This window comes from Phyllostomus discolor, chromosome 6 (genome assembly GCF_004126475.2).
Source record: "Phyllostomus discolor isolate MPI-MPIP mPhyDis1 chromosome 6, mPhyDis1.pri.v3, whole genome shotgun sequence".
Lineage (NCBI taxonomy): Eukaryota > Metazoa > Chordata > Mammalia > Chiroptera > Phyllostomidae > Phyllostomus > Phyllostomus discolor.
The window spans coordinates 21,475,304-21,498,302 of record NC_040908.2 but is presented as its reverse complement, the minus strand read 5'-3'; the positions used below and the strand labels follow the sequence as shown (position 1 = coordinate 21,498,302).

Genomic DNA, 22,999 nt, shown 5'->3' with positions numbered 1-22,999 from the left:
TGTTTTCTTCTGAAAGAAGGTTCCACATGGAAACGAGTATGTCTCTATTGAGTAGTTGGCAGGAATACAGAGCCTATAAAAAATATTCTCCTCTCCCCAGCCCCCGCCCCAGTTATTTTTATGCAATGGAGATTACATTAATTATTTGAAGTTTAGTTCCTGCCTTAGAAATGGGGGGGGCATGGTTATTTTAAGAAAAAGGTAGAACAAGAAAACAATCTGTTATGTAGGGCTTTCATTCACTTAAAATTTTAAGGAGGAAGTCAAGAAGCAAGTGGTGGCGTTGATGGGGAGAAAGAAAAAGAATGTTCAAGCCCAGTTTATGTGTGCTTACAGAGACAGAATCTTAAGTTGCTCACCATCAATATTCCCAGAGAAGTCTTGGTAAGCTTCAGAGCCCCCTATCAGTTTAGTGTCTCCCTGAGTTAGATATTTAGATTTGTTGAGGCTATCCTGACTTTAGATTTGAAGCATTTATTGCTCTAAATATTAGCCACCACAATTAAATTTCATTTTGTTAACCTTATTTAAATAAATTTAAAAATTTTAATTTTAAAATTAAAATTAGGCAACTCTCTAATTTTGACCCTACTCTTCCAAAAGAAAATAGTAATAGTAATAGTAATGATAATAAATAATAGAGGCTGTTTTTCCATTCTCTCACAAGACTATGATGTAGATTTAATTATTGAACTCAAAGAAGAAATTCAGAAATAGAATCCCTTCACTTTCCCAGCTTGTGATTGGCTGTATCCTCAACCCAGTTCTGAATAGGGAGCAAGTTTGGAGGCTGAGGAACCACAGAGGCAGGGCCAAGCCCCATGAAGCAGGGTGGGCAGAAAGGAGAGATGAGGGAAATTGGGAAGTGAACAGAGGTGGAAGAGGACGACAAACAGTGGGCTATTGCACATTCCTCTTTCCCAGAGTTCCATTTACCCTAGCTTCTTGCCAAATTATCTACTCTTATTTTTTCTTGGCAGAATTCTGAAAAGGCCATCCAGTTCAATTCGAAGCCTTTTCTTTTACCAGTTAGAGACACAAATAACAGGTCATCTGGAACCTTTAGAAAAATCACTCATTTTAGTAAAAGATACAAAAAAGACAGCAGGTGAATTATTTGCCATTTTGTAGAACTATAATCACTGCCACACAAAGCATACACGTATAAACCAAAAATAGCAAACATTCCAATTATTTAATTATCAATGTACATCAACATTTTGACAGCTGCTGTCTGTGCATGGAAAGGAAACACTATTTTTTGCGTCACTGGCTTTATTAAAACAATCAGGAAATCAGCAACACCTTGAGGTCTGAGGCTTACTGGTTGGGCATGGACATTATTTTTCAAAAAATTTATTTTAACTCTGCAGAGTTAAAGTTCTGCATAAGGAATAAGAAAGCAAAAGGAATAATTGAGCCCCTGGTATGTAAATTTTACATGTTATTTCAGTTAGTCTTGTGAACTCTGAAAATAAAAGCTATCATTCAGTATATACTGTATGTCTGTCTGGCTCTATGCTAGGGATTTACATTTTTTCTCTCATTTAATCTTTATAATGACTTTATAAGGTAAATATTATTCTCATATTAAAAATGAGAACTGCAGCTGAAAAAGTTTAAACCATTTGTCCAAGATTTCTAAATCTGGAAAACCATAGAGTGGAAAATATTTAGGTTTAACTCATTATAAATGCTGTGTCCTTCCTAGCTATTAATTTTTTAGAATACTTTTTTCAAATTCAAAAGCATTTTTGCTGTATTTTCTGAACACCTATTGAGAAGGGTCTTTGTTGTGAATATGGATGTGACCTGGCTGCCAAGGACAGTGGACTGGTATGAGCATGTGTGAACGATGATGACCTCACCGTACAAGTCAGTGGGGGTGGTAGATGCCATTGAGTGAGCATGTGTACTGTGTGGCCATCACATTCAGAATGGCTGAGCGAGGAGAGCAAGGAATCTGCATTAAAATATTCGGATGATTAAGAAGGCCAAATCTATGGGCAACTGGTGACTGGAGCTTCACCACGACAACCTGACTGCTCCTGCATCATGTCTCATGCAGAGATTTTTGGCAAAACACCAAATAACCCAGACAACTCAGCCCTGCTACAGTCCAGACTTGACACCCTGCAACTTCTGGCTTTTCCCAAAACTGAAATCACCTTTGAAAAGGAAGAGACTTCAGATAGTCAATGAGATTCAGGAAAATACGATGGGGCAGCTGATGGCAATTGGGAGAACTGTGTGAGGTCCCAAGGTGCCTGTTTTGAAGGGGACTGAGATATCATTGTCCTATGTACAGTGTTTCTTGTATCTTCTTCAATAAGACCTCTATGTCTCATATTACATGGCTGTGTACCTTCTGGACAGACCTCATATGTTATATGCAATAAATAATTTACTTAAAAAATGTAATTCGTGTTGAATACAGCGAATGTGAAAGATGGATAAGCACAAAGTGGATGGGTTTTTGTGGTTCCACACAAATTCTAGGATTTGTTCCTATTGCTGTGAAAAATGTCATTGGAGTTTTGATAGGGATTGTGTTGAATTTGTAGATTGCTTTGGTAATCTACAAATTACACTGTTTACAATTTAATAACACTGATTCTTCCAATCCATGAGCATGAAATATTTTTCCAGTTTTTTGAGTCGTCTTCAATTTCTTTCCTTAATGTCTTGTTGTTTTCAATATGGTTAAATTTATGTTGCCCGCCTTGGTTAAATTTATCCCTGGGTATTTTATTGTTTTTGATGCAATTGTAAATGGGACTATTGTCTTTCTTTTTCTGATAATTCATTGTTAGTGTATAGAAATGTAGCAGAATTTTGTTATTTGGTATCCCGTACAATTACATACCTATTAGTTCTAACAGTTTTTGATGGAGTGTCTAGGGTTTTCTATGTATCTTACGTGTCATCTGCAAATAGTATAACTTCTTTTTTTCCCAATTTGGATGACTTTTATTTCTTTTTCTTGCCTAATTACTCTGGATAGGACTTTCACTAAGTATGGTGACAGTGGGCATCCTTGTCTTGTCCCTAAACTTAGAGGAAAAGTTTTCAGCTTTTCACCATTAAATAGGATGTTAATTGTGGGCTTGTCATATATGGACTTTGTTATGTTATGTTCCCTTTATACCTGCTTTGTTAACATAACTGATGTTGAATTTTGTCAAATGCTTCTTCTACATCTATTGAGATGATCATGATTTTCATCCGTTTTGTTAATATGGTGTATCACATTGACTAACTCATAGATGTTAAATCAGCCTGGCATCCCTGAATAAAACCCACTTGATCATAGTGTTTGATCCTTTTAATGTATTAATTTGCTTTTATTTTGTTGAGGATTTTTGCATTTATTTTAATCAGGGATACTGGCCTCTAATATTCTTTTCTTGTGTCCTTGTCTAGTATTGGTATCAGGGTATGCCATGCTGGCCTCAAAATAAGAGTGGAAGAGTTCCCTCTTCTTCTGTTTTTTTTTTTTTGGAAGAGTTTGAGAAGGATTAGTATTAATTTTTCATTGAATGTTTGACAGAATTTACCAGTGAAGCCGTCTAGTCCAGGACTTTTCTTTGGTGAGAGGTCTCGGATTACTGATTCAGTCCCCTCAACTAGTTCAAATTCTCTTATTTCTTCATGACTCAGTCTTAGTAGGCTTTATGTTTTTAGAAATGTATCCATTTTCTTTATTGTACAATTTGACTTATAATTGTTCATAGTAGTCTCTTACGATCTTTTGTATTTCTGTAGTAACACTTGTAATAGCTCCTCTTTCATTTCTGATTTTATTTGGGTTCTCTTTTTCTTTGGTGAGTTTAGCTAAAGGACTTATGGGGTCTTAAACAGGTACCACTACATTTTAATTTTGTTTAATAGTGCATTATGAACATTTAACTGAATTGTCAGAAATGTCTTCTATTGCAGAAAAAAAAGCTTTTAACATTCAAAGCCTGCAAGGTTACTTAAATCCTTCAAATTAAAAAAAATGCCATTATTGCATTATTGTCCTCTTAGAATTCTTGTAGGTCTGATAAGAAAGGAGGCAGTGTTAATGGAAAGGTCGGTGAACTAGCAGGCAGGAATAATGGTTTCTAGTTTTGCCTGTGCCACTGAATCAAAGCCTCATTGTAGACAAGTCTCAACTTATTTGAACTTCAGTTTCCTGAGCTGTAAAATGAGAGTATTGGGCAGTATCTCAAAGGATACCTACAGCCAAATAATTAAGACATTGGGGATTTGCCCACACATCAAACTTTTATTGGCTCTAGCCGGTTGGGTCATTTGGTTGTAGCATCATCTCACGTATCAAAAGGCTGTGGGTTTGATCCCTGGTCAGGGGTACATATGGGAGGCAACTGATTGATGTTTCCCTTTCACATTGATGTTTCTCTCTCTCTCTCCCTTCCTATCTCTCTAAAATCAATAAACATATCCTCAGGTGAGAGTTTAAAAAACTTATGACAATAAGTAATGAATTAATAAAACAGAAATTTGAAAGAATATACACATCCCTATGTTCATTGCAGCATATATAGTCAAGACCTGGAAACAGTCCAAGTGCCCATCAGTAGATGAGTGGATCAAAAAATGGAATACGATATGCAGCGGCAAAAAAGAAGGAAATTTTACCTTTTGTGATAGCATAGATGGACCTGGAGATTATTATGCTAAGTGAATAAGCCAGACAGAGAAAGACAAATATCGTATGACCTCACTTATATGTGGAATCTAATGAACACAATAGAAACAGAGGCATGCATATGTGGAACAGACTGACAGCTGTCAGAAGGGAAGGGGTGGGGGATTGGATCAAAGAAGTTAAAGGCATTAGCCGACAGACATATATACATAACTCATAGACACAGACAACAATGTGGTGACAGCCAAGAGGAAAAGGGGGGTGGTGATTAGGTGGAGGTGGGCAAATGGGGGTAGGAGAGCCTGGGGGCATGGGCATGGAGAGACTTTGCTTGGGGCATGGGCACAGTACGCAGTGTGTGGACTGTTTTATTGAGTTTCTTTTGAAACCCGTATGGTTTTGTGAACCAACGTCATCCCCAGAAATTCAGCTAATAAAAAATAAAACAAGTGGGAGAATAGAGTTTGCCATCTTTATTTGCAGACAGAGCAGAGACAATGTGTTTCCTGTCTTTTCCACAAGTAGCCATGGGAAGGGAGGGGGGAGAGGACAGGGACAGGATGTGCTTCCCTGACATGTCACTCACCAGCCTGTATCTTTAAAAATTTTCTTTTTTGGGTGTCAGACGAAAAGCTGTATCTTTAACTTTTTAAATGGCGATCAGACCTGACATCCCAGGAGTCCATCCCACAAAACAAAATTAGAAATAACTTGTTATGAAGACTAAATAAGCGCTTGATTTCATCTTCAGTTCTTATACCTTTTTCAAGTCTGGACTCACGGTGACAATTTCAGGGACTTTGGAGAAGGATAACATTTACAGAGAAACAGCTGAAAGGACTTTGGTGTTCCTTTGGTAGCCTAATACTGTTGCCAGTTTGCAGGAGAACCGTGGAGAAACTGGGAACTGGACAAGTGAAACTGGAGAAGTGCCTGGACACCTAAAACAGTTCTAGGGCGCGGAAAGGGGCTTTGTTTTCCTTAAGGCACTGTGAGATTGACTATATACTTGCCAACTTCCCGTTGATGACAGGAAATGTCATTTATCGTTATATCCCCAGCTACAGATATAACCAACAATCAAATATTTGTTGAGTCGAACTGAGTAAAAACTGCCCGGGAATAAGGCAGGTAAAAGGAAACCGAAATAACATAACCTTGGATAAGATTTACTGCACGATTAACTATAAAGGGAAAGCGACTTCAGCGGAGCACTTTTTCAGATGAGGCGTCAACAAACCAGACAAGGAGAGGTGATCAGAGTTCATGTTAAGTGAAAACCGAGGCGGCAACAGGTTTGAACTCCTGAGTGAAAAGGGGAGATGCGACAGCAATGCGCAGATTGACTGCACTTTTTCAGTTGAGATGTCAACACCCAAAGGGAGAGGTCTGAGTCCTGGAGCTCGACCGATGAGGCTCGCTTTGAGCTTGTTTCTTAACAGAACTACCAGGAAGCTCTAAAAGCTGTGCAGCTCGAGCTGGTATCTCGGCCTAATAACTTCCGTGTGTGGGTGCGCAACGGGGAGCGCCGCCCGCGGACTTCCGCGTGCGGGAGACCTCCGGTCCCCGCCCGGCTGCGCCACGCCCAGCCCTTAAGAAAACGCGCGCTCCCCGCCTGGGCCACCCCAACTGCCGCGGGCGGGGCCGCGGGCGCGCCGCAGCCCTTCGCAGCCCGAGGGCCGCCCCGGCCACGCTCTCCGTCGCCACGCCCCTGGACTACATTTCCCAGCAAGCCCAGGGCCGCCCGCGCGCCGCAGTTGACCCATTTCCCGGCCCGTCCCGGGCTCGGCCGGCCCCCGCGCCGAGGCGGCAGCTCCCTGCTGACTGGGGTGTGGGCGGGGAGCGGCGGAGGGAGGAGGAGGCGCTGCTGGCCGCCGCCGTTGCCTCGGCTGCTAGGCGCTGGGCAGCTCACCGGGCTTCTGCGGCCGCCATGGACGAGCAGGCGGGTCCCGGCGTCTTCTTCAGCAACAACCACCCGGGTGCTGCCGGTGCCAAGGGTCTCGGGCCTCTGGCGGAGACGGCCGGGGACGGGGCGGCTGCGGCGGGGGCGGCCCGAGCCCAGTACAGCCTCCCGGGGATCCTGCACTTCCTGCAGCACGAGTGGGCCCGCTTCGAGGTGGAGAGAGCCCAGTGGGAGGTGGAGCGGGCGGAGCTGCAGGTAAAGACCCTCCCGGCCTGGCCCTCTTCATCCCGCCTCTTCGCTCCCTTTCGCCCCGCCCCGGACCCTTCCCCCTCCCCGTCCAGCCCTCGCTGGTCCCCTCCTCTTTGCTCCCACCCTTCGCACCCAGGACGGTCCCCTTCCCCCCTTCACCTTTGCCTGCCCCCACTTCCTTGACCCGGGCTCCCACTCCCGCCCTGATGCGTTGTTTATCCTCCCCGCTCCTTTTCGTTTGCTCCCTCTTTCTCTTAACTCTGTCTCGTTTCAGCTCTCTTAGCATCCCACATTCTAGGTCGTCTTCATTTTCAGTATACTAATTGGGCTAACAGGAGCTTTGAAAGGCGCGTGGCAAGTCATCCATCCTCAGTCCTAGGTCTAGAGACGTTCCCGCAGCAGGTATTGGCGCTTGGCTTTTCTGAGAGGAAGGTGATCAAAGGAGATAACAGAAGTTGTGTCTCTGAGGCCTGGACTTGAGGCGAGAAGCTGACGTTGGGGGAAAGTGTTACTAGGAATATCTGCCTCTTCTTACATATGTAAATGTTTCTTCTCTTCTTCCCACTCCCTCACCCCCTCCCGCGTTTCTTTTAGGTATTTCAGATTCATGGATTTTAAATGAAGGACCTAGATGATCAGAGTCAGGTTCAGAGACGGTTTCCTGTTCTCAGATTCTGAAACTTCCCGAGGATTAATTTTATGTTCAGTGTTTTGTGAGATTGACTTTTACATTAAAAAGAACTAAAAGGGGCTTTAAAGTTGGTTACATTTCCTGTATAACCTGCAAGGTAAAGCATATCCAGGGAGGAGCTATGGTGGCCTCCTAGAAGGATGAAAGTGCGGCTGATACAGGCCATTCTGAACTGCTAAGCAGGTTTCTCTGGCTGTTCGTAAAACTTCCAAGCCGGACACCAGTTTCACAAGGAAAGTAAAGAACTGTGAGTGGCTGTGCCTTTCAGCGTTGCTGGCTAATCCTAGATGCTTATGAAATCATAGTATAGTTTTGGTTGGTGAAACACTTTATGTTAAAATGCTAACCAGTGTGTCACTTTTTTTTGGTAACATGTATTTTCTTTGGCACTTAAGAAAAAGGAAAGGAGAAGTCTGTTAAGTAGAATCTGTGCTGAAGTAGGCTGCTTTGGTGTAGTTCAAGTGGCAGTGGAAGGAGCCAGGAGCCAGGGTTATAGTCTGGGCTGGTTTGCTGCTAGCTGTGTGACCTTGAGGAAATCCTTTACCCTCTCTGAACTTCATTTTCATCACTTAGTTATTGGCTCATTTAGTGGCAGGTGTGTGCCTCCAGGCCTCGGGTTTAACACAATTGACAAACCCTCTGCCTTCATAGAGTTTACGTTTTAGTCAGGAGGCAGTCAGTAAATGCAACTATATATTATAATAATATACTGACCCATGGTGGCAACTGCTATGAGAAGAATAAATCAGGGTACAGGGATAGAGTGTGGTAGGGGCCGCTATTTTAGATGGGGTGGTCAGGGAAGACCTCTGAGACTAGTTGAATGAGGTGAGGGAGTGACCCATCTTTTCTGAGCTTCCTCCTTGTTCTTTATATTTCTGTTATTTGGTGGCTTTCTCCTTCCTACTGTTGTGTTACTTTAGTATCTAGTATTTTGATACTTGTAATGAGTCTGTGTACATGTCTGTATAGTAACCATCAGACTTAAGTGCTTCATTCAAATTTACTGGTAATTCACCTTTGTTAGCAATGAATTCCATGAATGAGTTTGTGGATTTCAGACTTCAAGAAGTGTTAAAGGCAGGCTTTAACTTTACTGTTGTGAAGTTGTGGAGATGATTTTAATGTGGGATCACTTAAATTTTAATTTCTTTTCCTATTTAGGGACTGTAAGATTAGTCACAATAATTTGGTCAAAAACAAACAAGAAAACAACTCTTAGCTTCCTACCTGTGGAAGTTTGGGAATTTCCAACCCATGTCACCCCACTGTGTTTAAACTTTTAAATTTACCTGTAACTGTAGCCACTCTTCAATTTTGCATGCACACACACAGCATCCTGGGTTATTTATGGCGAACGTTGAACTTAAGATAGGTTTCCCATTGGTGCTAATTATTTTAAGGACACTGCATTTTTATAGTACCTTTTGTTCTGTGCTCAAATTATATTAAGCATCCATGGAGAAACTTAAGAAAAATGTGTCATATTTTCCAAACAGAGCAAGTGTTATGTATTTTTGGGGGGAGAGAGTTTGCAAGAACCTGAGGTTTTTGACTCCCTTATTAGCGTTATTGAAATATATAAAAAATACATAAAACATGTATTTTCAAAAATCACATCTTTACATCAACATCATTAAATTTGAACATATCCCTTTATTTTTCTTTTGTCATTAGAATTTTCCTAGAAAAACAATAGGAATTAAGAGTCGAATGAGTGATCATGATACTTGGTGTCTTCCTTTTAATTTTTAAATTTTTTCTGCAGTCCTTAACACCAAGATTAAGATTATACCTTTAAGATTAAGTCTAATTTTTCCCTTTAGGAACCTGTCAGTCTTGCTCTTTCAGATTGCCAGGGCAGAATTGTGAAAGGCAATCCGAGCGCTCATCTATCTACCTGGCCCGCCTTCACCACTTCCTCCTTCAGATCTTGAGAATAAGAACTGGTCACATGGTAAAAACTTACTTGTCACTTTGTTCTCCCTGGCCCATTTGAGTTAATATGTGACTCTCCTTTTACTTTTCATCATTCTTCCCCACCCCCCACCACCATGCAGATGAGAGTAGGTAATTCATGGGAAAAGAATGGTCAAAATTATTACTGGGCTTTGTAGTTGTGAAAAGAATTGGAAATGGGATCCATTGCATTTGAGAGAACTTGGTGTGACACACTTTGGGCTAGATTACCTGAAGGATATGCAGTCTAGTCACAGTGCTGGAACAAACAAAATGCAGAAGAATCAGTGTTTATCATTTTCGGGGTTTAAGTTTTCTTAGAAATGCACAGAAGAGCTTAGCAGTGAGTGGGGAGAATCGCAGGAAGAAAGAACTTTATGAGGCAATGAGAACCTAAGGCGCAGTATTTGAAAATCACTGACTTATGGGAAAACAAGCGTGTAAACAAAAAGTAAATGTTAATGCCCTAGATTTGGGGGCAGGGAGTGTGTCTGGTGTGTAGTAGGGGAGGCTCTGTTATTTTCTTGGAAATGCTGCAACTGTGAAAAAGGTATTGTGATTGGGCAGCTTAGGGCCTGTGGTGTGGAGGCTGATACTAGAATGTTGGTAAGTCTGAGTTTTGGCATTAGTGATCCGTATTTTCATTTAGCAGATGTTTTTCAAGCGCCTACTTCATGCCAGGTCCTGTTCTAGGCACTGGAGAAGCAACATTGATTAAAACAGATCCTTCCTACATGGAGTTAAATGGTGGGGGAAGACAGACAGTCATAAATAAATGCACTCTTAAGCTGTTAGGTGGTAGTAGTGCTGTGAGAAAGGGTGGTCAGTTGGACATGGAGCGCTTGAGAGGGTCGAGTGTGGAAGAAGGGCTTTGCTGACGAGGTGCCACTTCAGCAAGACCAGAGCGGGTGAAATCAGAGGAAAGAGTGTTCTAGGAGGAAGGAACAGCAGGGGAGAGGAACACGCTTACATTGTCCGAAGAGCAGCGAGGCAGGTTTCGCTGGAGTAGCGGAGGCAGGTAGAAGAAATGATGTCAGAGATACTGAGTCTTGCCATGGTAAGGACTTGGGATTTTTACCTCAGCAAGATGGACAACTGTTGAAATGTTTTGAGCAAAAGAGTGATGTGATCTTTGAACAGAGCCCTTCGCTAGGATTCTGAGTAGACGTGGAGGGGAGACGACGTAGGAAAGGCAGAGTCTCACTGGGAGGCTTGCTGAGCAGTCCAGGCCAGAGATGAGCTAGAGTGTCAGTGATGAGAAACGGGATTATATGTTTTGATACACATTCAAGATATAATGGATTCTGAATACATTTTTGAAGGTAGACTCAGCAAGATGCGCTGGAGGATAGAATGTGGGATTTGAGAAAACAGGACTCAGAAGTGTTTTGACTGAGCATCTTCATGGGACTGTTGACAAGACTTACTGAGCATTTAAATGGACACGATGGACACTTAACAGTTTATTTTTTATTATAACTATTACTTATAATTACAGTGAGAAGCAACATAGCATAGATCTCGATTTAAATCTTTGCACTAAGACTTAACTTTTATTTTGTGCCAAAAATATATATTTGCCATAACTCTGGGCTCTTGAGCCTTAGCTTCCTCGTGTGTAAGATGAGGATAATAAACTACCTTGTGAGAATTGAACGAGATGTTGTAAAGTATCTAGCAGAGGCTTGATACATAACACAAAGTAAGTGCTGAATAAACAAATAAATGGTACCGAGTGCATGATGTTAAATTTGTATATCTCTTTGTACAGAAAAGAAAAGCAAATATTTCAGTCATCAACTCTTCTAAAGTTAGAGCATGTAAGTGCTATCCTGGAATGATGCAGTCTAATATTCTGGATCTGATGGTGGCACTAAGGGATATTTCATAGGAGCCAGCCTCAAAATATTGATAATATACTTCAAATGTACTTGCTTTACTTAATAACTCACTATGTGTGTGTTTGTTATCTTAAAATTTACGTTAACATTTTTGCATTTGTCTTAACCATGCATGACTTCTTGGGTAACAAATTATATACATTTACTAACCATTCTGTAAAACTAATTTTTGGTTTTATTTGGGCACTTAAATAAACTTGGAGCTGTTGCACTCCTCTGTGGTATGGTGGTGTATTTGTAAACATTCAGTTTTTATTGTGGTCATCCTTGATAATTTTATAATCTTTAATTATATATTGGAAAGATTGTGGAGGTTTTACTCTTTTAAAATATATCCTAATATTTGTCCCTTTATTTTAGTGTTTCTCAACTTTAGCTGCAATCTTAGAATAATCGGGGGGAAGTTTTTTTTTAAAGATTTTATTTATTTATTTTTAGAGAGGGAAGGGAGGGGGAAAGAGAGAGGGAAACATCAATGTGCGGTTGCTGGGGGCCGTGGCCTGCAACCCAGGCATGTGACCTGATTGGGAATCGAACCTGTGACACTTTGGTTCACAGCCTGTGCTCAATCCACTGAGCTACAGCTACGCCAGCCAGGGCTGGGGGAACTTTTAAAAATATTAATTTCCTGCCCTGACTGGCGAGGCTCAGTGCTCTTGGGCGTCATCCTTCAGTAAGGGTTGCTGGTTCTATAGCCTGTTTGAGTCCAGGTCAGGGCACATGCCTGGGTTGCGGGCCAGGTCCTCCATTGGGGATGTGCTGGAGGCATGCAGGAAGCAGCTGATCAAGGTTTCGCTTGAGCATCTATGTTTCTCTCCCTCTCTTTCTCCCTCCCTTCCTCTTTCTATAAAAATAAATAAATAAAATCTTTTACAAAAATCAATTCCATGAGCTCTGCCCCAGGCCAGTTAAATTAGAGTGTAGGAATTAGGGCCCCTGGCATTAGTATCCTTTGAGCTCCCTAGTAGTACTAATATACAACAAAGACTGGGAACAACTGCTTTAGTTGTCCTTTCCTGTTTTTACACGTATAGTTCGGCAGTTGCAACGCTTGTGTTGGTATTCCAGGTATGGATGGCTTTTTATAGAATTTAGGGTATAATTTCTGTTATGTTTCTGTTCTTTCTGATGATAGCTAGCATTTTATTTTTAGGCAATAGGCTATTGTACTTTGAATCACCTCCCTTAGACTAAGAGACAAGATGATAGAGTAATCTTTGGGCTGGAATGCACTTTGGAAATAATCAGTCACATCCTTTTTTCACAGGTGAAATGAGATCCCGAGAGAGATGAAATACCGAGAATGAAGTGGGTTTTGTCCAAGCTCTTTCACTTAAATCTCCAAACACCTGTGTAGTTTTTTTTTATTGAAAACCTTTCAAGTACATTATCTTGTTTGATCCTTAGGACCTTCTGAAATAATTGTTCACTAATGAATACTTAATCATTTTTTCTTTTTATTTAAAGCAAGAGGCATGGAGATTTCACTGTGTTTTACTGTTTTCTAGCTTACTTTATTGGCTACACCTAAGGTTTTTTGACTTTGGTGTTCTGTATTTCATTGTAATGTGTCAGGGTTTACACTTCTTTTTATTTTATTTGAGACTTTGTTAGGCTTCTTGAATGTGTGCATTGGCATCTCATTAGTTCCGTAAAATTCTCACTCACTATCTCTTTGGATTTCTCTTCTATCTTGTTCTCTTTTCCTTCGGATCTCAGACTGTGTCTTAGGCATTTTTCTGCTTTACATTTTCCATCTGTTTATCTCTGTCTGCTTTATTTTGGATAATTTATTCCCATGTATCTTCTAGTCCATTAATCTTCTCTTAAGTGTAATCTAATCTTTTAAAGCTACCCTGTTTGTAATTTTGCTTATTTAAAATCTGCTGAATCTTGCCTTGGCTGTTGTGACTCAGTTGGTTGGAGTGTCATCTGGTAATCAAAGGGGGGTTCCGTCCCTGGCCCAGGCAGGTATGGTTTCTGCTCCAGGCAGGTATGGGAGGTATGTGATTGTCTCACACGCCAATGTTTCTTCCTCTCCCTTCCCCTCTTTTTACAATGCAAAAATGTCCTCAGGTGAGGACAAAAAAATGTTTTTAAATCTGCTGTATCTTTTCTTAATAGTTTCCTTTTCCTGCAGATATTTTTCAGTTGTCTTTTTTTTTTTAAACCTAATAAGGATAGTTATTTTATAGTTGGTGTCTCTGTTCTTCCTATATGCCCCTTTCTGGGACATATTGGAGGTACCTTTCTGTGGTATGTTGTTTGGGCTGATTCTTTCTTTGATGACTTGGTTTTTTGTATGCGTTGTTACCGTTGTGTGCTGCTCACTGTCCCTGAAAAAGTATGAGAGTACTCTGAGGTCTCAAATAAAGATAGCTTCTCCAGAAAGTTTCTGGAGCCCTTACCAGACTGAATTACTTTAAAGCAAATTCATTGCTTGAAGTTTTGGACCATCCAGGTGATGCAAATTTTGGTTGTGAATACATTTGAGGGTCAATATCCATCTGCTTCACCTTTGCTTTGTGCTATAAACCCTTTTAGGGTCTCAGCAAAATGTGGGGTATATTTCCTGTTGGACTCTCCACTCCACGTGGTCTTGATCTTTGATTTTTGCCTTTTGGGTCCTGCAAGGCTGTCCAAACTAAAGTTCAGATTTGTTCTGACTGGCCAGCACCCAAAGGGAAAAAGTGGCTTTTGTTTTCTTACTTCACTAGGTTCTGAATTTCTCTTCAATTTTGGCCAAATAATTCCTTACTATCTTTTAAGCTTTGCTTTTTAAGATGATTATAAAAATATTTTATCCAGAATTTTTTATCTGTTTCCTGTAGGGCAGTTATTTTTCTAGGCTTCATTAGTACAAGTGGATTTCTCTATAATCTTACTTTCACAAACTGACATATAATAATGGACCCAGTAATTATCTGGGGAGAAATATCACTGATGGCATTTCTTTATCAAGAGATGTACCAGTTTGACCCTAAAGGTTATATATTATCCAAGCTTTCTTTACTTTGAATTCTAGTGGTAGAGGAAGGCCTACAACTTTTCTCCACAATCTTAGTAATTTAAGCAGAATTCAAAGCACATAAACAGACTCCTTTATTGATCAGTCTCTGAAAGGTGTTTCAATTCTGAGCTATTAGAAATAATTGCCCTTGGGATTTTCGGAGTTTCTTGCTTTGTTGACTGTTTGGACAAAACAATCTATTGATCATCATAATTTTGCTGTGGAAAGTGTGGGTCATGGAGTCATACAGCTTCATCGCTTTTGCTCTGTAATTTTTGGGGCTTTAACTGCAAATTGTAGATGATAATACACCCACTAAGCAGAGTAGTTGTAAGATTTTGTCAAGATAAAATATGCAAAGTATATTGCCCATAACATGTGCTCAGTAAGTGGTTTGCTTTCATTGGTTGAAATTTCTGTGGACAGAATTCATTTGATTGTATTATTTATTTCAATCAGATTTTAGAAGCCAAGAACTGGTCTTAGTGATCTGTTTTGTGTAGTAGCTACTTACATTCTTTTTGCCCTATTGATAGTGATTTAAGGACAATAAACTGATCATATTGTGCGTAGGGGCAGGACAGAGATGGAGGTAATAGGTGGTAATAATTTGTAAGCATTGAAGCCCTCAGATAGTAATAGAAGAAAATTTGGAGTTTGGGAGACAGTTCTGAGTTGGGGAAGGGGTAGAAGAAAGGAAGAGATCCGAGGGGGGACCAGAGAGGTGGGAGAAGGAGAGACAGACACACAGGAGGGAGAAACCGCACTGAACACATTAATGTGTTCTTAATTTCTAAAGGGTGTATAGTCTGTAGTCTTCATTTTAGCGCTTGTAATGGTAGAATTCCGGTGCTGGCTGGGATGGAGACATACACACGCACGTCACACACGCGTTCCCCCCGCCTCCCTCCATATCTCCAGTCTCACTTTTCGGTCCCCTTCGTTGAACTGAGAATATTGTACCTCCTGAGGGACCTTAGAATTTAGGTGGTCTCATCTCTTGTGTGTTAGTTAGGGCCACAGAGGTGAAGAGATTGGTCTTCGGTCACTCTGTGAGCTGACTTAGTTTAGATCCCAGGTGTCTGGCGCCCAGGCCGGGGCGTTGTTCACGTGCTACATCTTCTCCTTCCGTTGGTCCTGTGGAACGGCTCCTGCTCTGAAGGAGCCAAGTGAATTATAATATGTAGGTGATTAAGTATGCTTTGAATAGCTGTCATCATTTAAATTCTTACCACTTATTTCAAGTTTTTCTTCAAGTAGAACAACTTAGTAGGATAATTTTTTTCAAGGAGGATAATTCTTTAAGGGGCTCAGGAAAGTCTTTCACAATTTGTATTCCTCAAAACTGAGTATCAATGTGTCACTCTATTTTAATAATTTTATTTATTTTTGTATAAGGCTTTCAATACTGAAATAAAATGTCTATTTTTAAAAACATCTGCAACTTTGGATCTTTTCATCTTGCCTTGAAAGCAGCCTAATTAAGTTCTGTGTGTGTGAGTGTATTTTACATAGTTTGTGTTTATTGATCATATTATTAGTTTGTGTAGTACTTTGGTTATTAGGTAATTCTTAGCCCACCTGTTATACATACACTGTGTCTGAGCAGGATAAAATGTTAACCATATCTTTGCTCTTATGCAGTAAGGTATTTGAGAAAATAAAACCACTTGTTGGGGGCAGACTAAATGCTGTTTAACCTTTATTGTAAAAGTGCCTTATCTGAACAAGATAATGGAATATTAGAAAATACTGATATGTAAGAAGCAAAAGTTACTGTAGAGTTAGCTAGAAGCAGTGTGGCACAAGGAAAAGTGAGTAGGTATTTTGTTTTGGAGATAAAATGGGGAGAAAATAAGTGAGTGCAAGTCCTGGAATTTAGGTGAGCTTTGGGAAATATTGCGCAAGGTTGGGTGGAATAGGTATTTTGGGTGTGGTGAGTACGTTCTTGGCATGAGTGCACTGCAGAGATCTAAGAAAAGGTCCAGGGGGAGTGTTTCATTACTCTACACACAGGCTCCATTAGCGCTCATTTGCATGTGACACAAGCTGGATCCAATACCAGCATATCTAGTTAGGAGAAATAAACACGGTGGCAGATTCCACAAGGGTGATACCTGCTTTACCTGGTGGAAAATTACAGCCCAGTCTGGGACTTGTTCTCAATCTTTTTGTTTATACTTCCTAAATGAGAAGGTGAAGTAGTAAGCAAAGGATCCTAAATTATAGGCACAATTAAAACCTGCTCCCAAGGAACGTGGAGTCATACAAAGCTGAAAGGAGGAAATGAGGAGCCAGTGGATCTGGGTCAGCACACTCACTGAGCTTGAAAAAGTGGAGTCAGTTGGGGAGGATGGTACCATGGTCCCAGTAATTGAATCCAGTACTTCCTCTGTTGTTTCCTCTCTTTCCTTTCTTCTTCTCCCTCCTAAAACAATAATAGTTTCACTTTATTGGGCATCTACCTTGTGCCAGGTGCAGTGCTAAGCACTTTACATGTATAATCTATTTTAATCTTTGTAAAACTATGTGTGGTAGCTATTAATAATCATTCCCTAATTTATGCATAAGTTAAATAATTTGCCATAAGAAAAGTTTGAGTGATAGACCTAGGCGTGGTAAGTAGAAGGAAATATTTTGATATTTTTCTTGTTCTCTCATGTTCTGAGTCAATGTACAGGGCTGGGATAAATTTCTAATAATCTTCCAAAGATTCAGTTTACTTATTTTGGGAAAACACTCTGACCTCCAGACACAAGGAAGCTTCATGCTTGTGTGTATGAGAGAAGCTTTGTTATCCAACACCATCCAGACTGGGGGTAAGGCAATGAATTCAAAAGGATGGTTAAGATGATACTTTAAATTTAAGTTAAAATATATATAAATGCATAATTATTTGCCAGTGTAAGACCAAGCCAACTGACCCTTCACATTTTTTTTAGAAAGCTGATGGGAGATCTGTGTTGACTTTCTTGAATTATGTACAATTTTAATGCATTTGTAGTACATATAATAATATATAATACATAATACAATTATTTATGATTTCTGGTTTTGGATTTCCTTGAGTAAAGCACGAAGTGCAAAATCCTAGATTTTTATGACCTTTCTCCCAGTCTTTTTTAGTTGTTTCACCCATATCTAATTTGACAGCGATATTTTCAGTAGATCTCCTTAATTATCTTGTCTTTCCAAAGCATTCAACCTAGTCTTTTTTGATACCCATGTTCTGTGGCTTATATAATATTTAATTGAATTATCTAATCAGAGTAACAAGCATGCATGTCATATGCAGGTTTGGAGGGAAACCAGTTGACTTTTGGTGAGCTTATACAACACTGCTGTGGGAACCGAAGTGTATGGATAAACTATAAAGAATAGCCTGCTCTACGTGTGAATATTTAATATGTGCTCTGGGCAGAGTTTTACAGGGGGCCTAGAGAAGACTGGTTAATCCATAGGCTCAGTTAAGAGAGAATTAGTGGCGAGGACTTCAACTGAATCTCAGTTATACCACCTATCTCACACTTCGCATGTTTGTTTCCTCACTAGACTATGAGTCACTTCAGGGCGTTTTTGTTTCCCTAAAGTCCAGCAGAGTGACTGAAGCATAGTAGCTGCTTAATAAATGGTTCTTGAATGAATCATATATTAGGTTATGTTGTTACTGACTATGTATTAAATATATGTCTGTATATGTATGTCCTGTCTCCCAGCTAAATTGTGTCCTTAAGGGTGGGTGGTATGTCCCAGACATCTTTGATATTTGCAATGTTTCTTGTAAACGGACAATATTATGTTACTATGTAGAGAACAGTCTATCTATTCCTCTTGCGGCTAGCTAGTTCTGCCTTATGATTTGCACTGGTAAGAGCTTTTTAGAGCAAGTTGTAGAGCACTACCTGGGCCTTGCCAAGTCATTCTGACAGAGCTCATTTCAGGGATGCCACTGGCTTCATAATTGCAGCTTAAGGTTAGTTGCAGCAAATGGTACATGGGTTTGGGTAGTTGTGAGTGTAGGTTTCTGTTCCTTTTGTGTCTTAAATATGGACTGCCAGGAAATGTGTTTGGCATCATGTCCTGAAAAATCTTTAAAATCGGTGTCATGTAACATTTTTTTCTTTTCTAAAGCACATACTTTCAAATTTTATACACATTTCTTTTAAGTAGAAAGTGAATTAAATATTTTCTATGAAGATAAATCTTATTTTAAATAAAATATAATTATTACTTTACAGTCTACATTTCTGATTTTGTTTATAGTTGCATTACCAATATTTTGTGATTTTAAAGCTTTTAAAAATTTTGCTTTAATAAAATGGAAATGCCTCAATTATTCAGAATTTAGAATGATAGTTCTGATTTTCTTATCACTAAGCATGCTTTTTTCATTAAAAATTAAAGTTTACCTTTTTAGATTCTTAAAGTTAGACAACTGAGAAGCACAAAATGCTAAAATATGGAATGTTGAAGTTGTCAAAACCTCATAGAAAACTTATCATTGAAGTTTTAAAAAATCTTTTTTAAGTATATTTTCTTGATTAAACTATTACAGTTGTCCAATTCTTTTTTCCTCCTCTTTATCCTCCCCTGCCTGGTACCCCTACTCCCTGCAGCATTCCCTCCCTGCTTAGTTCATGTGCATGGGTCATATATACAAGTTCTTCGGCTTCTCCGTTTCCTACACTGTTCTTAACCTCCCCCTGTCTATTTTGTACCTACCATTCATGTTTCTTATTCCCTGTACCTTCTCCCCCATTCTCCTCCCTCCCCCTCCTCACTGATAACCCTCCACGTGATCTCCGTTTCTGTGATTCTGTTCCTCTTCTACTGTTTGCTTGTTTTTGTTTTTGTTTTGCTTTTTTAGGTTCAGTTGTTGATAGTTGTTAAGTTTGTTGTCATTTTACTGTTCAAGGTTTTGATCTTCTTCTTTTCCTTGGGTAAGTTCCTTTAACATTTCATATAATAAAGGCTTGATGATGATGAACTGCTTTAACTTGGCCTTATCTGGGAAGCACTTTACCTGCCCTTCCATTCTAAATGATAGCTTTGCTGGATAGAGTAATCTTGGTTGTAGGTCCTTGCTTTTCATGACTCTGAATACTTCTTTCCAGCCCCTTCTTGCCTGCAAGATTTCTTTTTAGAAATCAGCTTACCGTTTTATGGGAACTCCTTTGTAGAGAACTCTCTTCTTTTCTATTGCTGCTTTAAGATTCTCTCCTTATCTTTAATCTTTGGCAATTTAATTATGATGTGTCTTGGTGTGTTCTTCTTTGGGACTCTCCGAAATTCCTGGACTTGTATGTCTATTTCCCTCACCAGATTGGGGAAGTTTTCATTCATTATTTTTTTCAAATAAGTTTTCAATTTCTTCCCCTCTTCTTTTGGCACCCTTATGATTTGGATGTTGGAGCACTTAAAATTGTTCCAGAGGTTCCTAAGTCTACTCATTTTTTTGAATTCATGTTTCTTCATTCTATTCTGGTTGGATAGTTATTTCTTCCTTCTGTTCCAAATCATTGATTTGAGTCCTGGTTTCTTTCTCTTCACTGTTCCCTGAATATTTTGCTTTACTTCACTTTGTGTAGCCTTCTTTTTTTTCTTCATTTTGTCACCAAGCTCAGTCAATTCTGTGAGCATCCTCATTACCAGTGTTTTGAACTCTGTCAGATAGGTTGTCTATCTCCTTGCCACTTAGTTCTTTTTCTGTAGTTTTAATCTGTTTTTTCATTTGGGCAATATTTCTTTGTCTTGGTGTGCTTGTTAAGTTGTAAAGGGGCAGAGCCTTAGGTATTTGCCAGGGCAGGTCAACCCTATTGGTTGGCCCTGTCTGTAGGGGAGGGGTCCAAGAGGGAACAGTGCTCGCTCTGCTCTACCCCCACTTTTGAACGTACTCTCATGTGAGACTGGGAGTTTCTCCCGCCTTTGCAACCTCCACAGTGTTTTATCACTTGAGGTTTTGAGTCTTTAGTTTGCTGGTGAGCCAGCCCTTCCTCCCGCATGTGGTCCCCTTGGCCCAGTGGGCGGCCCATCTCCGCCCCCTCCTGCCTGTCTGGATGAATGCTGCTTTAACTCCTTGGTTGTCAGAGCTCCACGCAGTTTGCTATTCTGGCAGTTTTGGTTGTTTATTATTTTTAAATTGGTTATTATCCTTCTTTTGTTGTGCAAGGAAGCGAAGCGTTTCTACCTACGCCTCCATCTTGGCTGGAACTCCCATTTTTTAAAACTCTTAATTGCCTTTTCTGTTACTTATTCATGTTTCAAAACAGTGCTCTTACACTACTTCCTCCTTGCCGGTTTTAAATAATACCACTAATGTTATGTTTGCTAGATGAGGATTTAGCTATATTATACCCTTCTACTTCTTGGCTCTACTTCCTATCCCTTTACTATATCAAAATATTTAAAATTAATGTTTATTATGTAAATATACATAAGTAATATCCACTTATGTGCCAGCCAAATAGTATGCTAGTATTGTTTCTTTTCCTCTGCAACTTTTTTTTTTTCTGTAGAGTTAATGATTACCTCATTTTTTTCATGGCTTAATTTTCTTTGAACTTTGCTCTACTTTTTTTTCTTTCACAGACTTCAGTAGCCTTTAAATACAAATTTATGTGTGGTCAAAATTACCAAATAGTTTCACAGGTCCCTTACCCCCTGTTTAAAACTGTTGATTTTATTCCTAGAGTTTTCCTGTCTTGCTCTAGTGTTGGCTACTTGCTATTTAGATCTGTGAGCCAGCTCCTAATCTAAAACTTTGTTTGGCTTCCCTCTGTTGTTAGAACTTCTGTGTTCTCAATCGCATGTCTTCTTTTTAGTTTGTCCTTTTAAAGGTATTGTTGTCTCTTGAGCAAGAATGTATGGGAAAGAAGAAATGTATGGGAATGTATCACTCTGGAAATTTATGTTCTGAAAATGAGTGAGTGAATAAGAAAAATTTATAATTGAAAGGAATATTAGGTAAATGAAAATAATGACACAGAAACTTTATGAGGAAATTTCAGAAAAGTCACTAGTTTATTAAAAGATAAACCTAGCTGTAGAGTTTTAATGCCAGAATAAAATACATCACTTCTGTACTTGACTCCAGAGTTAAATAGGCATCTCACTGTATTTATTTGTATAGTCACTACTCTTGTCTGTAATTCTTTTTCTGGTTCCAGTTGCACACAACCTATGCCACATATTTTTTATTCAGCATACATGTTTCATTCACTGGACTGTGAGCTCTTTTTTATTTGTTTTGTCACTAGCAGTAATGTCCCTAAATTTTGATTTATGTGTGTGTGTGTATGTGTGTCTATTGTGTAGTAGGGGAGGCTCTGCTGTTTACCTGGAATTACTAGAACTGTGGAAAGGTGTTATGATTGGCAGCTTAGGGCCTGTGGTGTGAAGGCTGATACTAGAATGTTCGTGAGTCTGGGTTTTGGCATTAGTGATCTGTATTTTCATTTAGCAGATGTTTTTCAAGTGCCTACTTCATGCCAGGTCCTGTTCTAGGCACTGGAGAAGCAACATTGATTAAAGCAGATCCTTTCTACATGAAGTTAAATGGTGGGGGAAGACAGACAGTCATAAATAAATGCACTCTTAAGCTGTTAGGTGGTAGTAGTGCTGTGAGAAAGGGTGGTCAGTTGGACGTGGAGCGCCTGAGAGGGTTGAGTGTGGAAGAAGGGCTTTGCTGACGAGGTGCCATTTGAGCTACACTAGAGCCGGTGAAATCAGAGGGAAGAGTGTTCTATAGAGGCTATTGTTTTTTTTTTTCCCAGCATACAGTCATTGCCTCTGGCTAGCCCTTTCTCCTAAAGACAGTGTCATAACTTGGTGATATCAAACTTAAGCATCTGAATCACTTGTTAAAATGCATCTTTCATCTGTGGGGCCCACCTTCAGTTTATGATTCAAAAGTTCTGGGGTGGGGCCTGAGAATTTGCATTTTTACACGGCACCCCGGTGATGCTAACGCTGCTACTCTGGGACAACACTTGGAGAATCCAACTTACACCATCTGTGGCATGTTAGGTGTCCAGAATAAAGCAAACGGGCAGATAAGAGTGAGGAACAGAGCTGTGCCAGAACTACAGCTCTTTACCCCATAGAGGCATGAAATCTTATATAGACCCTCAAGCTGACAGACCAGTTAGTACACACTAGCATTTTTTATTTTCTCCCAAGTTCTTTGTTTATGATTGTGTTTTTAGCTGTATCCTGATGAGAAAATAAAATCAGCCATTCTCATTCAGTCAGTAGCATGTTCAGGGATCACCTACTACATACCATGGTCCAAATTTTTGTTAGGAAGAATATAGGAAAGACAGATAGCACCACATTCCCTCTCACAGTGCACTTCCAGTCTAGTTAGGGCATAAGACCAGAACTCTTATGTATGCAAAAATGCTAAGATGAGACTTTGGGGTCACCTAAAAATGAGGCTCTGAGTCGTAAATCTCAAATATTCAAATTTATTCATTTAACAATATTAACTGATTATAATTTTAATTGGCATTTCTTTTGCATGTGAGATTGAACATCTTTTTAATATGTTTGAGCCTTTTGTATTTCTTCATCGACATGTTCTTTGTGTGTTTTTTTCTATTAAGTTTCTGGTCTTTATGATTTGTAGATGCTT

At 39.7% G+C, this 22,999-nt stretch overlaps 1 protein-coding gene across 3 annotated transcripts in view; it reads left to right on the top strand.

Moving 5' to 3' along the window:
- Positions 1 to 586: 586 nt before the first annotated feature.
- STRN (striatin) overlaps positions 587 to 22,999 on the top strand; it is a 100,737-nt gene continuing 78,324 nt past the window's right edge. Inside the window, exons 1-3 of one of the 3 annotated variants that reach the window (XM_036027854.1) lie at positions 587 to 1,060; positions 2,754 to 2,760; positions 6,567 to 6,812. In XM_036027854.1, coding sequence (XP_035883747.1) covers positions 6,585 to 6,812 — 228 coding nt within the window. In that variant the 5' untranslated portion in view covers positions 587 to 1,060; positions 2,754 to 2,760; positions 6,567 to 6,584. Of the gene's footprint in view, positions 1,061 to 2,753; positions 2,761 to 6,387; positions 6,813 to 22,999 lie in introns of those variants that run through there. The other 2 variants (XM_028514383.2, XM_028514384.2) reach the window with 2 other exon arrangements.